This window comes from Strongylocentrotus purpuratus, unplaced genomic scaffold (genome assembly GCF_000002235.5).
Source record: "Strongylocentrotus purpuratus isolate Spur 01 unplaced genomic scaffold, Spur_5.0 spur5_scaffold_1, whole genome shotgun sequence".
NCBI classification, from domain to species: Eukaryota; Metazoa; Echinodermata; class Echinoidea; order Camarodonta; family Strongylocentrotidae; genus Strongylocentrotus; species Strongylocentrotus purpuratus.
Genome location: NW_022145594.1, coordinates 17,259,419 through 17,271,411, shown reverse-complemented (window position 1 = coordinate 17,271,411; position 11,993 = coordinate 17,259,419). Strand labels below are relative to the sequence as shown.

General features: G+C 33.7%; 1 protein-coding gene across 4 annotated transcripts in view; it reads right to left on the bottom strand.

Moving 5' to 3' along the window:
* Positions 1-11,993, bottom strand: part of LOC582560 (sortilin-related receptor) — a 105,828-nt gene that overhangs the window by 22,591 nt on the left and 71,244 nt on the right. For all 4 annotated transcript variants that reach the window (XM_030977748.1, XM_030977751.1, XM_030977750.1 and 1 more), the window contains 7 exons: positions 11,281-11,395; positions 10,071-10,276; positions 5,051-5,166; positions 3,487-3,591; positions 2,950-3,016; positions 2,040-2,146; positions 867-948 (listed from right to left, as the gene is read on the bottom strand). In XM_030977748.1, the coding sequence (XP_030833608.1) occupies positions 867-948; positions 2,040-2,146; positions 2,950-3,016; positions 3,487-3,591; positions 5,051-5,166; positions 10,071-10,276; positions 11,281-11,395 (798 nt within the window). The remainder of the gene's footprint in view (positions 1-866; positions 949-2,039; positions 2,147-2,949; positions 3,017-3,486; positions 3,592-5,050; positions 5,167-10,070; positions 10,277-11,280; positions 11,396-11,993) is intronic.

Sequence of the window (11,993 nt, the reverse complement as noted above, 5' to 3'; positions counted from 1 at the left end):
ATGAAAAATCGCTTGAACGCTCTCCCGCAGTAACCATGTTTTTAACGGCGTTTTGATTTGTGATTCATGTTTGTGATTCTAGCTTCAAAAATCGCTTGAACGCACCTTTAGTCCAAGATCCTACTAGTAAGGTAACAACTACCAATAACCTGAACGAACACTCTTTCTCTGGAAACATATATATTTAATTCACTAAAATATCCCTTTTCTTTAAAGTGATCCTTATAAGTAGCTGACCTAAAGAAGATATATGTTAAAAATAAATGTAAGTAACAGATTACAAGGACATGACAAAATAAAATGATGCCACCACCAAAAAAACAAAAAGAAATACCGGTAGAGAAAACAGTGCCTGGCATATAAAACATTACAAATATGAGAAACAAAAAGTTCAAATTAGATTAAAGGTAAAAAACAGTTCTGTTCATGCGATTGCGTGGTGAAAGAAACGTTGTGAAATCGATCAGAAAAGGTTGATCATCTAGCACATAATTATTGGTGTGTACTGCAAGGTTCTGGAATCGTCAAAATGATAAGAAATTTGGCCCAGTCTTGGTAAAGTTACAAGCACTGTACACAGAAAGATGTATATGGGACTACCTTATATCTATCCAGTCCGGATAGATATGATAATCTACCAAATATATCAATTAGTAGGCGGTTTCCTGGCAAAATTTGTATCATCATGTATTAGTCAAAACATATTCTTTCACATGATTGGTTATGAGAGATTCCCTTTCATTTTTTGAGAGGGGGGCGTTTCCAAAACTGGTCTTTACCTTTAATGCAAGAATAACTATAGACTCTGATTTTGTTAAGAGTGTACTACACTTCTAACATGTTTGTATGGGAGGCATGGCACTTACAAGTTATGCTGGTCTTGGTGGAGTTGGCAATGTTCCTTTGTGGTAGTTCACCTGAACTCACAGTAGCATACACCATGTAGCCCTGTGGGGAGTAAATTAGGAAAAACCACATGTTTAGATGAATTATGACAGAACCAAATTCCGTCCAAATTGTTGCAGACAGCAAAATTTCTCTAATAAATGGACTTTGTACATGTAGGTGATCTGACAAGAGGATAGTAAAGGGGGTACATTTAATGCCCTACTGCACTACTTATATCTACTTGCGCCCTCTATATAGCAAACAATGCCTAAGCGGTGACCGCTGGTCCCCCATGGTCCCTTTTTTCTTATGTTAATGGAGAGCTGATTTGATGAGATAACCACCTGTCAGTGACCACGCAGGGAGGTCTAATCCCTCCTGGCAAAACTAGTGCAGATAGGCTTTAAAGGGAGATGGTGACCACGCAGGGAGGTCTAATCCCTCCTGGCAAAACTAGTGCGGATAGGCTTTAAAGGGAGATGGTAGGCAGTTTTGATGTGCAGTAGGTCCTTATTTGCTGAAAAGTCATTAACTTACATTTCCTTCACTTGAAAATGCTCCATGAGACTTGGTGAATATACCATTAATGGGTCTACACAGCAAGCCTGTAGGCCAAATCAAGAACTAACCCCCTAGTCTCTTAAGTGAAGGAAATGTAAGTCAATAACTTTTCCATAAGGCCTTTTAAAAAAAGAGGTTGTATTGCCCTTGACCTCATGACCACAAAATCTAATCAGTTCATTGCCTCAGCAAGATACATACATGTAATACAACCTCTTTTTTTAGGCCTAAGCGACGATTTGTGGAAAACGCGGAGCATTATGTAAGGCCTGTTGCGTCTTTCGCTTGCTTACATTAGTTTTTATCACCTGACGAAGTGTTGCAGCGGCGCACGAAACGACGTGATCTTTTAGATTCCTTATTGACCATATTGCGAGACAAACAAATATCACTAGCGATATTATTTTCGATACTACATCCGCAATGAGTTATATATTTAGCATCACGTTCTTGATGTGGAATCTATGAAAAGTCTAGAATTTTGAATTTTTGCTTTTGAATATATTTTATGACTATAAATGGCTCTCCATAATTTTAAAGTCCAACTTAGAGTTAAGTTCAAGAAGTATTAATAATACGATATGACTTACAAGTATTGGTATTTCAGTTGGCTCATTTGGTCTAGTCCATGACAGGTCGACACTGTCCTTTTTTATATTCCTTACAGTCACATTGGTTGGAGCTAGCTGTATAGATCCTGCCAAAACAAAAGATACAATAGTTATAATATTTACTTTTTTGTAAAGAAAATATGATATCAGAATCTCCATGTATATGCATATAGGGGTGCCGTGGTCGAGTGGATACCTCATCGAACTGTGGATCACAAGGGCTGCGGTTCGATTCCCGACTCAGCACTAATGTCCGTTGGCAAGACAATGATCTACATTTGCCACACTCCACCCAGGTGATGTACATTTAAATGGGTACCTGGTAGGAATTAATTTTCTTAGGGGTGTAATTTCAAGGGGGTAATTTTCCACTAGGTCGATTGTCCAAGGGGTAATTGTCCGATATGATATGAGCGCTACACAAGAACACAATATTATTCTTATCATATCAGGCTTGACAATAAGATGGGTGTGGTAGACATAGGCTTAAGTAATACCTTCCTTACCCTAAGGACTTCAAAATGTAGGCAAGGGGCTCATTGCACTTACAAAAATAATATATAATTCAAATATGAAAATAATCACCCTAGGCAGCACTGCAAGAATCTGCCACAAGACTAAGTCCCCTGACATCTAACTGAACAAATTTCAGGGACATTGCTATCATGATCAATTTCAGCACAAGAATTTAAGAATGAAATTGATTCAAATTATAGGCATGCCAGTTAGAATTGATCAGAGGGCCTGAAAATCACCTAGAATGAGCTATTTGTACACAAAAAAACCTGAACTATAGCCTGAATTCAGGCTGTTGCCTGAAAACTGGCATCCCTGAAATTGGTATTTTAAGAATCAAGTATATCAAATTTAATTGAAACAAATCCCTTACCTCTACCCACAAAGACGGGAACTTCTGCGCTGCGATTTCCTGAGACATCACCGACCGAGGCAGAAACCTACACAAGACAAGGCACATGCCACAGAAGATTATACACCTACCATCATTGCACAGTAACAAAATGTGAATCTCTCAAGGCAATATCAGAAATACTGTCTATTTTGATTGTGAAATAAATATTAGATTAAAAGAAATATATAGTTTTTACTTTTTTTTTTTTTTTTTTTTTTAGAGAGGAATCTAGTGTTGAAAGCATTAGTTTGAAGTTCAACAAAATAGTGATCATTCCTACAAACTTAGAATGGTTGGCAACCAATCATTCATAAATACTTGCTCTCTTTTTGCCATTTTAATAAGACCTTCTAACCCCTAAATGAATATGCTCATCCAAGCAAGATGGTTCAAAACTTGATCTTAATTGATGTTGAAAGGGTGTTCACTTTCTTTTTTTTTTGGTGACTTCATATACTTATTGTACATAAATGATTGACAAAGAAGGAAAGAAAAGCAGCAGACACTCTGTCTTACCGAGATGTAGAACAGTTTGTCTTCCTCCAAGAGGTAGATCGGAAAACAATTTGACTTTGTATAACCCGTACGAGTCGTACTTGAGTGCTCGTCATGGTAATAGACCTGGAAAGTAAATATAATTGCAACGAAATACAAAACTTGAAAGTAAAGGACAACTTTAATACTGGTAATGCGATTGCATTGTGAAAGAAAAGGTGTGGAAAGGATCAGAAACAGTTGATCATGTAGCATGTACATGTAAGTATTGGTGTGCACTGCAAGGTTCTGGAGTCATCAAAATCATAATAAATTTGACCGAGTCTTGGTAAAGTAACAAGCACTGTACACAGAAAGCTATATATGGGACAACACACATGGTGTCAGGGCTAGTACTACCTTGATTTCCTTGTCTTTCTATGCTCATTACTCAGCCAGTATACATTCTCTTCCAAAATTGTTTGGCACATGTCATTTATTTGTAATCTTGAACATTCAGTGTAAGTTTTGTTTGATTCTGTGAGAATTAATTTTCTTTTTTTTTACCAGAACTCAAATTTATCTTTAAGATATATGAAGAAGAAATGATTATGAAGATCAGTGTTTCTTCTCGTTTTATAGTTCAATTTAAATGTAATCAGGGATGCCAGTTAGAATTGATCAGAGGGCTTGAAAATCACCTAGAATTAGCTATTTTGTACACAACAAAGCCTAAACTATGGTCTGAAAATAACTCGCCAGGGCCTGAATTCAGGCTATTGCCTGAAAATTGGCAACCCTAGGTAATCACTAAAATAGATCATAGTGAATATGTCCACAGGCTCTGCTTGATTTCAATAAATAAAGACCTTGCACAAAACTCAAATAAAAATATCTATTGGTTAGGAAGATTCTTAGATGCTAGAGGATTCAACTGGGGGCATTTCACAAAACTTGTCATCAGTGACAAATGATATTTTTTGTTACATGTATAAGCTACTGAAATCCTTGCTTCTGATTGGTTATCAGCAGATTGGCTCCTGATTTCTGTCATTTGTCATTGAAAAAAGGGTTTGTGAAATACCCCCTGATGTTCCACAAAAATTACTTACTGGGAAGTGTTTCACAACGACAAAGATCGTCCTTAAGTTGGACTTAACCATGGCAGGCCGTTCATGCCACTATTTTCTCTCATCATTTACCAGCATTGGTTTCTCAAGAGACGTACCAATCGTGGTCACAAATCTATAGAATCTACATTTTTTGATAGTTCATTATTGTAGGAAAAAATATTATCTAAAGATCATAAATGAGAGACCAATGATGAGAGCAACTAGTGGCATCAACCGCCTGCCATAGTTAAGTCAAACCTAAAGTCGCTCTTAGTCTTTGTGAAACACTTCCCAGGAAGTAATTTTTGGTGGAACATCGGGGGGTGTTTCACAAACCCTTATTTCGATGACAAATGACAGAAATCAGGAGCAAATCTGCTGATAACCAATCAGAAGCAAGGATTTCAGTAGCTTATAACAAAAACTGTCATTTGTCACTGATGACAAGTTTTGTGAAACACCCCCTTGTTTGACTGTAATGCACCTTCACCTACCGTAAAGAGAACACCAGGTGTGTCCGGGTAGTTCCATGTAACATTGACCCACAAGATTGACGGCTCCTCGATCAGGTTAGCTTTAACGTTGGTGGGTGTTGCAATCTCTCTCGAATCTAATAATAATGAAAAACCGTAGAGGGGGTTGAGTTTGTCACTTCTGTTAATTAGCATACTCGGTACTTCTTTATTGTTGTTTTCACATGTAGAGTACTGCATTTTATTTTTATTTTCCATTTTTCTAAATAAATTAAGTGTATATGGCACTGTTTTTTTTTAACTATGACCAAATACCTAAATGGCCCTTTGAGAGCCTGAAACTTTCCAAAGATAAAGAACTAGAAATCAGTAACAACTTTTTCTAGTAGCATGGACCTAGGTTAACCTCCCATAGCTTAACGAAAAATGTTCATCGTTGCTTTATGCGCATGAGGTATCCCTGAACAGCAAATTGTTTACGGAATTTTGTAACAAAATTGACATGCCATTTTGGTCGGAGCTGAAAAAAATATATAGCCACAAACAATATGTTTTTTTTCTATTGATGATTAATGAGCATGAGTGGATCTTAAAGAAACTTAACAGTAATCTGAATCAACTCCCCTATTTTAATGGAAAAGTGCAATTGAAAATGGCGTTTCGGACGTTACATTTTCCGTAAACAATGTAGACCCTCATTTAACCCACTAGAACAACAAATTAATGAGATTGTATATGGTTTGAGTAAGTTTATTAGTTGCTCCAAGTGATTATATTAAAAGAAAATATAATTTAATTATAGTAGCGCTTATATTAGAAATATACTCAAAATTTGAAAAAAGTTGTCTCATTTTCCGTAAACAGTTTTGTAACGTCCGAAACAATTTTCAAATTGAAGTAGCAGAAAATATATGAACAGCAGGATATATCTATCATAACATTTTGTTGACATCTCTTTACACTTATCCACCAAAACAAAGAAATTTGCAATACATTACTACAATACTATTTTATAGTTAAAACCAATTTTCCGTTAACAGTTGTAACGTCCGAAACAAATGTAACGTCCGAAACAAAAAATACCAATAAAATGATAATAATCCATATTTTAAGGTATCTAGAGTGAATAAATCATTATGAAATAAGTTATTATAAGTCTTAACACAAGTCAAAACACAAATCAGGTCTTTGAAATCCATTAATTTGTTGTAATCACAAGAATGGTGTTTCGGACGTTACACAATTATATTGTTAACACAAAGTCGACAAATTTCACCTAATTTTCGATCATATCTGCAAGTTACCATTTCACAATGGACACTCCTGTTAAAAACACTATTTTTATGATTTTATTCAGATTTAAATATAAAAATGTGTAGAAATATGATGCCAAAAATCAAATAATCCGTAAAATATCTAAATTTTCTGCAAAATTGACTTATAAAACATAAAATATTGAAGCCACACTTTGTGATGCAAGGCATGACTGGCTGCTTCAGTATATCCTTAATTGTAATTTATCAGAAAAAATCTCAACAAAAGTGACTCGTAACAAATATTCAGCCACTTTAACAGCACTTTCTGGTATGCTGTTAGCACGTTTCGGACGTTACATTAAACTGTTAACAGACATTTTCATACTTTAACTAGTTCAAATGAGGGGCAATGATAGATGTGAGAATAGCAAATTTCATTTGTTCAACCTCTCCTTTTGCTATTTACATTGGTGTGTGTTTGCAAATCATGAGGTTTTCATTTTTATAGAGGTTGTTCAAAATGATGTCATATAACCAAAGATTGTATGGTCAATTTACACTATCTGGTAGGTCACAAAAATAAAAATCACCCACTTAAGCAATACCCAGTGTGCATGGTCATGACATGGATATGATACAGGTATATGAAGTTGATAAAATCAAGCAAATTAAAATGTTTTTCTAAAAATTTATGAGAAATATGTATTTTCATCTGAAAATACATTTTTAAAAGGGCACTCAGTACATGTAACTAATCTATGTAGAAAGGATTGCTACTGCCATTATCCAAAACTGGAATTGGCATTTACGCTTAATAATGATAACAATTTATCAAGCAGATTTATGAAATTGGCTTGCACACTACATGACACACTCATTGGTCGATACATGTACAATTGATGAGCACAAAGGCTTCCATTATAAAACAATAATCAGTAATCAGTATCCGATACCTATTATAGAAACTTGTACAACATAATGTTGACATAGATGTAGATCTGCCAAATTTCCAAATGACAAGAAAATGGATTACCAATTTGTGGGGGTAATTAAAGCATGAACATGAAAATAAGGTGTAGCCTCTTCAAAATTAATTAATTCATAATTTTTTCCTTTCATTGGATGAATTACCCTCAAATGTACTAGCCTTATGTACAAATACTTTTCAAATGCTTGACCCTCATTAATGTTAATGATCATTTCATGATCCTAAAGATATAGTAACTTCCTCAAATTTATGCAAAAATATCGGGATGTACAATGAATTAGGATTCCCATATTTCTTATTACTTAAATGGCTGGGGATACTTTTGTATACTTTTATTTGTTAAAAGTATTTTTGTAATGTTTTGCTTACACTGTACACACTGTACATGTATGTGATAGTGATATTATTGAATGACACACTATATGAATCTAGTTTAAGGCAAAGTACAAAGCAAGCCGATTAAACATCTATGTTGTAAAGTTTGAAGAAATTGATGATCTGATTGAAATGTTCACATCTTGTAACATCCGAAACAAACTATAGCATATATTGTACACTCTTGTTCATTACCTGCAAAAGAGAGTATTTTTGTATAAAGTGAAATTTCTAGGAGTTGTGATGACTACAATTGCTATTAGCTCCATATTTCACTTTGTTAGATCACATAAGTATTTTTAACTACACGTTCCTGAAATGAACAGTTTACCTTACATAAATTGAGTAGTCGATGAAGACAAACTAGGTATATGTGCAAAACTAATTAAAACTGCACAAGTTTTTCAATAAATGTTAAAGAAATATTTTTCTGCAAACAATTAATGTAACTTAGGTCAATAATACCTAAAGAAAAGCAATTAACTTGAATAAAGTTATGATGTTATCAGTGTGTCACGTCCGAAACACCGGTGGTGTGACATATGAAAATTATTAGGCAATGCACTGGTTCCCCAATTTTTGGGGATGTATTTAACTTATATCATCAGTTGTTATAATAAAATAAGTTTGACCTAAGAAAAAAGCATTTTACCTATTGAAATAAAAACTTGTTATTGTCAAAACCCTAATTTGGAGCTATTTTTCACTTTCAAGGGACACAAAATCTGTATTTTTCAAGATAGAAACTCAAAAATTTGCATGAATAATCTCTGAAACATATTCTTAAAGACCAACATATTTGTTGGTGAAGTTAATAGCAAATGAGTTTTATATCACAGTTATTAGAATATGCTATAGTTCACAATCAAATTGTAAAAACTCAAAGTATTCATATCTGGTGAATAAATAAGAAGATAGATTAAGGTCCAAAATTTGCATTTCTCAAAAATATGAATAGTCTTGATCCTAAAAATACATGTTTGAAGTGAGTAAACATGATTTCATTTCAGACCCTATTGTGGACACATTTGGTATATGTTAAAAAAACCAGTGCCATATATCAAAAAATATTTGCATTATCCCAAGTTTAAGGCACAATTATTTATGTCATTATGTTACATCGATTCTTTAAACAATATCTTTTCATGATTATAAATTAATCATACATTTCTTGAAATTATTAATAAAGACTCAAATCAATTCTGAACATATCAAATTGATTCACATCAAATCAAATCAATTTCCATCAAATCAAATCAATTCACATCAAAGCAGAACAAGTTAATTCATATCATATGGAATAAAATAAAATCAAATGAATAAAATCAATTTACATCACATCTAATCATGTCAAATCAAATCAAATCAATTCACATCAGATCTAATCAAGTCAAATAAAATAAAATAAAATCAATTCACATCAGATCTAATCAAGTCGAATGAAATCAAATCAATTCACATCAGATCTAATGAAGTCAACTGAAATCAAATCAATTCACATCAGATCAAATGAAGTCAAATGAAATCAAATCAATTTACATCACATCTAATCAAGTCACATGAAATCAAATCAATTTACATCGAATCTAATCAAGTCACATGAAATCAATCAATTCACATTAGATCTAATGAAGTCAAATGAAATCAAATCAATTTACATCAGATCTAATCAAGTCACATGAAATCAAATCAATTCACATCAGATCTAATCAAGTCAAATGAAATCAAATCAATTCACATCAGATCTAATCAAGTCAAATGAAATCAAATCAATTCACATCAGATCTAATCAAGTTAAATGAAATGAAATCAATTCACATCAGATCTGATCAAGTCAAATGAAATCAAATCAATTTACTTCACATCTAATCAAGTCACATGAAATCAAATCAATTCACATCAGATCTAATCAATTCACATCAGATCTAATCAATTCACATCAGATCTAATCAAGTCACATGAAATCAAATCAATTCACATCAGATCTAATCAAGTTAAATTAAATCAAATCAATTCACATCAGATCTAATCAAGTCACATGAAATCAAATCAATTCACATTAGATCTAATCAAGTTGAATTAAATCAAATCAATTCACATCAGATCTAATGAAGTCAAGTGAAATAAAATCAATTCACATCGGATCTAATCAAGTCACATGAAATCAAATCACATCAGATCCAATCAAGACAAGTCAAATGAAATGAAATCAATTCACATCAGATCTAATCAAGTTGAATGAAATCAAGTCAATTCACATCAGATCTAATTAAGTCAAATCAAATCAAATCATGTCACATCAGATCTAATCAAGTCAAATCAAATTAATTCACATCAGATCTAATCAAGTCAAATGAAATGAAATCAATGCACATCAGATCTAATCAAGTCACATGAAATCAAAAACAGATCTAATCCTTACCTGCAGGTGTTCTATAAGACAGAAGAGGCACCTTGTTGTATGCTGTGCCACCGATGGAGATAGATGCGGTGAATACATAGTCTGTTTCTGCCTTCAGATTGGTCCAGAGGTGAGACTGACGGGCCGTGACGTGTGAATACGTTTTATTGAAGATACTTGTAGTCGGCAAGTCATGGCCGGGTTGATTAGCTTGAGGGTCGGCTTCCCTGTGATGTGACAGAAATATAAAAAAATCATGGTTATGAGTGAGATGGTAAAAAGGGTAAAAGAGAAGGTAAAAAGGGTAAAAGATAAGGTAAAATGGGTAAAAGTGAAGGTAAACAGGGTAAAAAGGGTAAAAGAGAAAGTAAAAAGGGTGAAAGAGAAGGTAAAATGGGTACAAGAGAAGGTAAAAATGGTACAAGAGAAGGTAAAAATGGTAAATGAGAAGGTAAAAAAGGGTAAAAGAGAAGGTAAAAAGGGTACAAGAGAAGGTAAAAAGGGTAAAAGAGAAAGTAAAAAGGGTAAATGAGAAGGTAAAAAGGGTAAAAGTGAAGGTAAAAAGGGTACAAGAGAAGGTAAAAATGGTACAAGAGAAGGTAAAAATGGTACAAGAGAAGGTAAAAAGGGTAAAAGAGAAGGTAAAAAGGGTAAAAGAGAAGGTAAAAAGGGTACAAGAGAAGGTAAAAAGGGTAAAAGAGAAAGTAAAAAGGGTAAATGAGAAGGTAAAAAGGGTAAAAGAGAAGGTAAAAAGGGTACAAGAGAAGGTAAAATGGTAAAAGAGAAGGTAAAAATGGTACAAGAGAAGGTAAAAATGGTAAATGAGAAGGTAAAAAGGGTAAAAGAGAAGGTAAAAAGGGTACAAGAGAAGGTAAAAAGGGTAAAAGAGAAAGTAAAAAGGGTAAATGAGAAGGTAAAAAGGGTAAAAGAGAAGGTAAAAAGGGTACAAGAGAAGGTAAAAAGGGTACAAGAGAAGGTAAAAATGGTACAAGAGAAGGTAAAAAGGGTAAAAGAGAAGGTTGAATTCTGGTTAATATGGGAAAAGACTAGCCCACTTCCTCATTCTTTGCACGCCCGTTGGGCAGGATACGAAAGTAGGAGTATCTGCTGAAAATGAGAACTTCTCATTACAAATTATTTCCATAGATGCTTACGGCTTTCCATAATTGTTAAGTCCAACTTAGAGATAAGTTCAACTTAGGATCTTTGTGAAACAGGGCCCAGGACTTACCTCTTATAGAGCGATACGATCATAGAATTCGTAGTTGTTGGGAGATTGAAATGTACGAAAGCTGATTTGATATTAGGACCAACTCCAACTTCCATCCCTTGTACCAGATATCCACCTGTATTTGAATTTGAAATTGAATTTATTAATGACAACACATCACAATAAGGCCTACAAAAAAATGTTGTATTGCCCTTTAGGTGCCAAAACATGGGTCGGTCAGTCAGAAATATTTTTTTTTAAAACTTTTTAAAAACGTTTTTCTCATTTTTTTCTCCTTCTTTGGGCTGATATTTCTCAGTTTTTTGTTTAAATACATATTTGTTTATTCATCAAACATTTTTTCTTCGAAAAAAGGGTTTTGAAAAAAAGCCTACTGTAGGTTTCAAGATTTTGGGGTCGGTCGCAAAGGGCAATACGACATCTTTTTGATGACAGTATATGAACAATCATACAATGCAAAGAATAATACTGATACATGTATACAGAACAGAAGGGTGATGTTGATTGAACAGTAAAACGATAATTTAGACATAGATTTGCATACTATTTAATGCACAAGATATACAAGTAGATATGTGTATTACTAATATTTAGGTGAAGTTGTTAATAGGAACTAGCAGTTAGCACAAGAATCAAATCGGAATTCAGTTCCCTTGAGGTGTACAGAAACCAACTTTTCCTTTTACATTTTTTACTTGCACAAAGTCTTTACA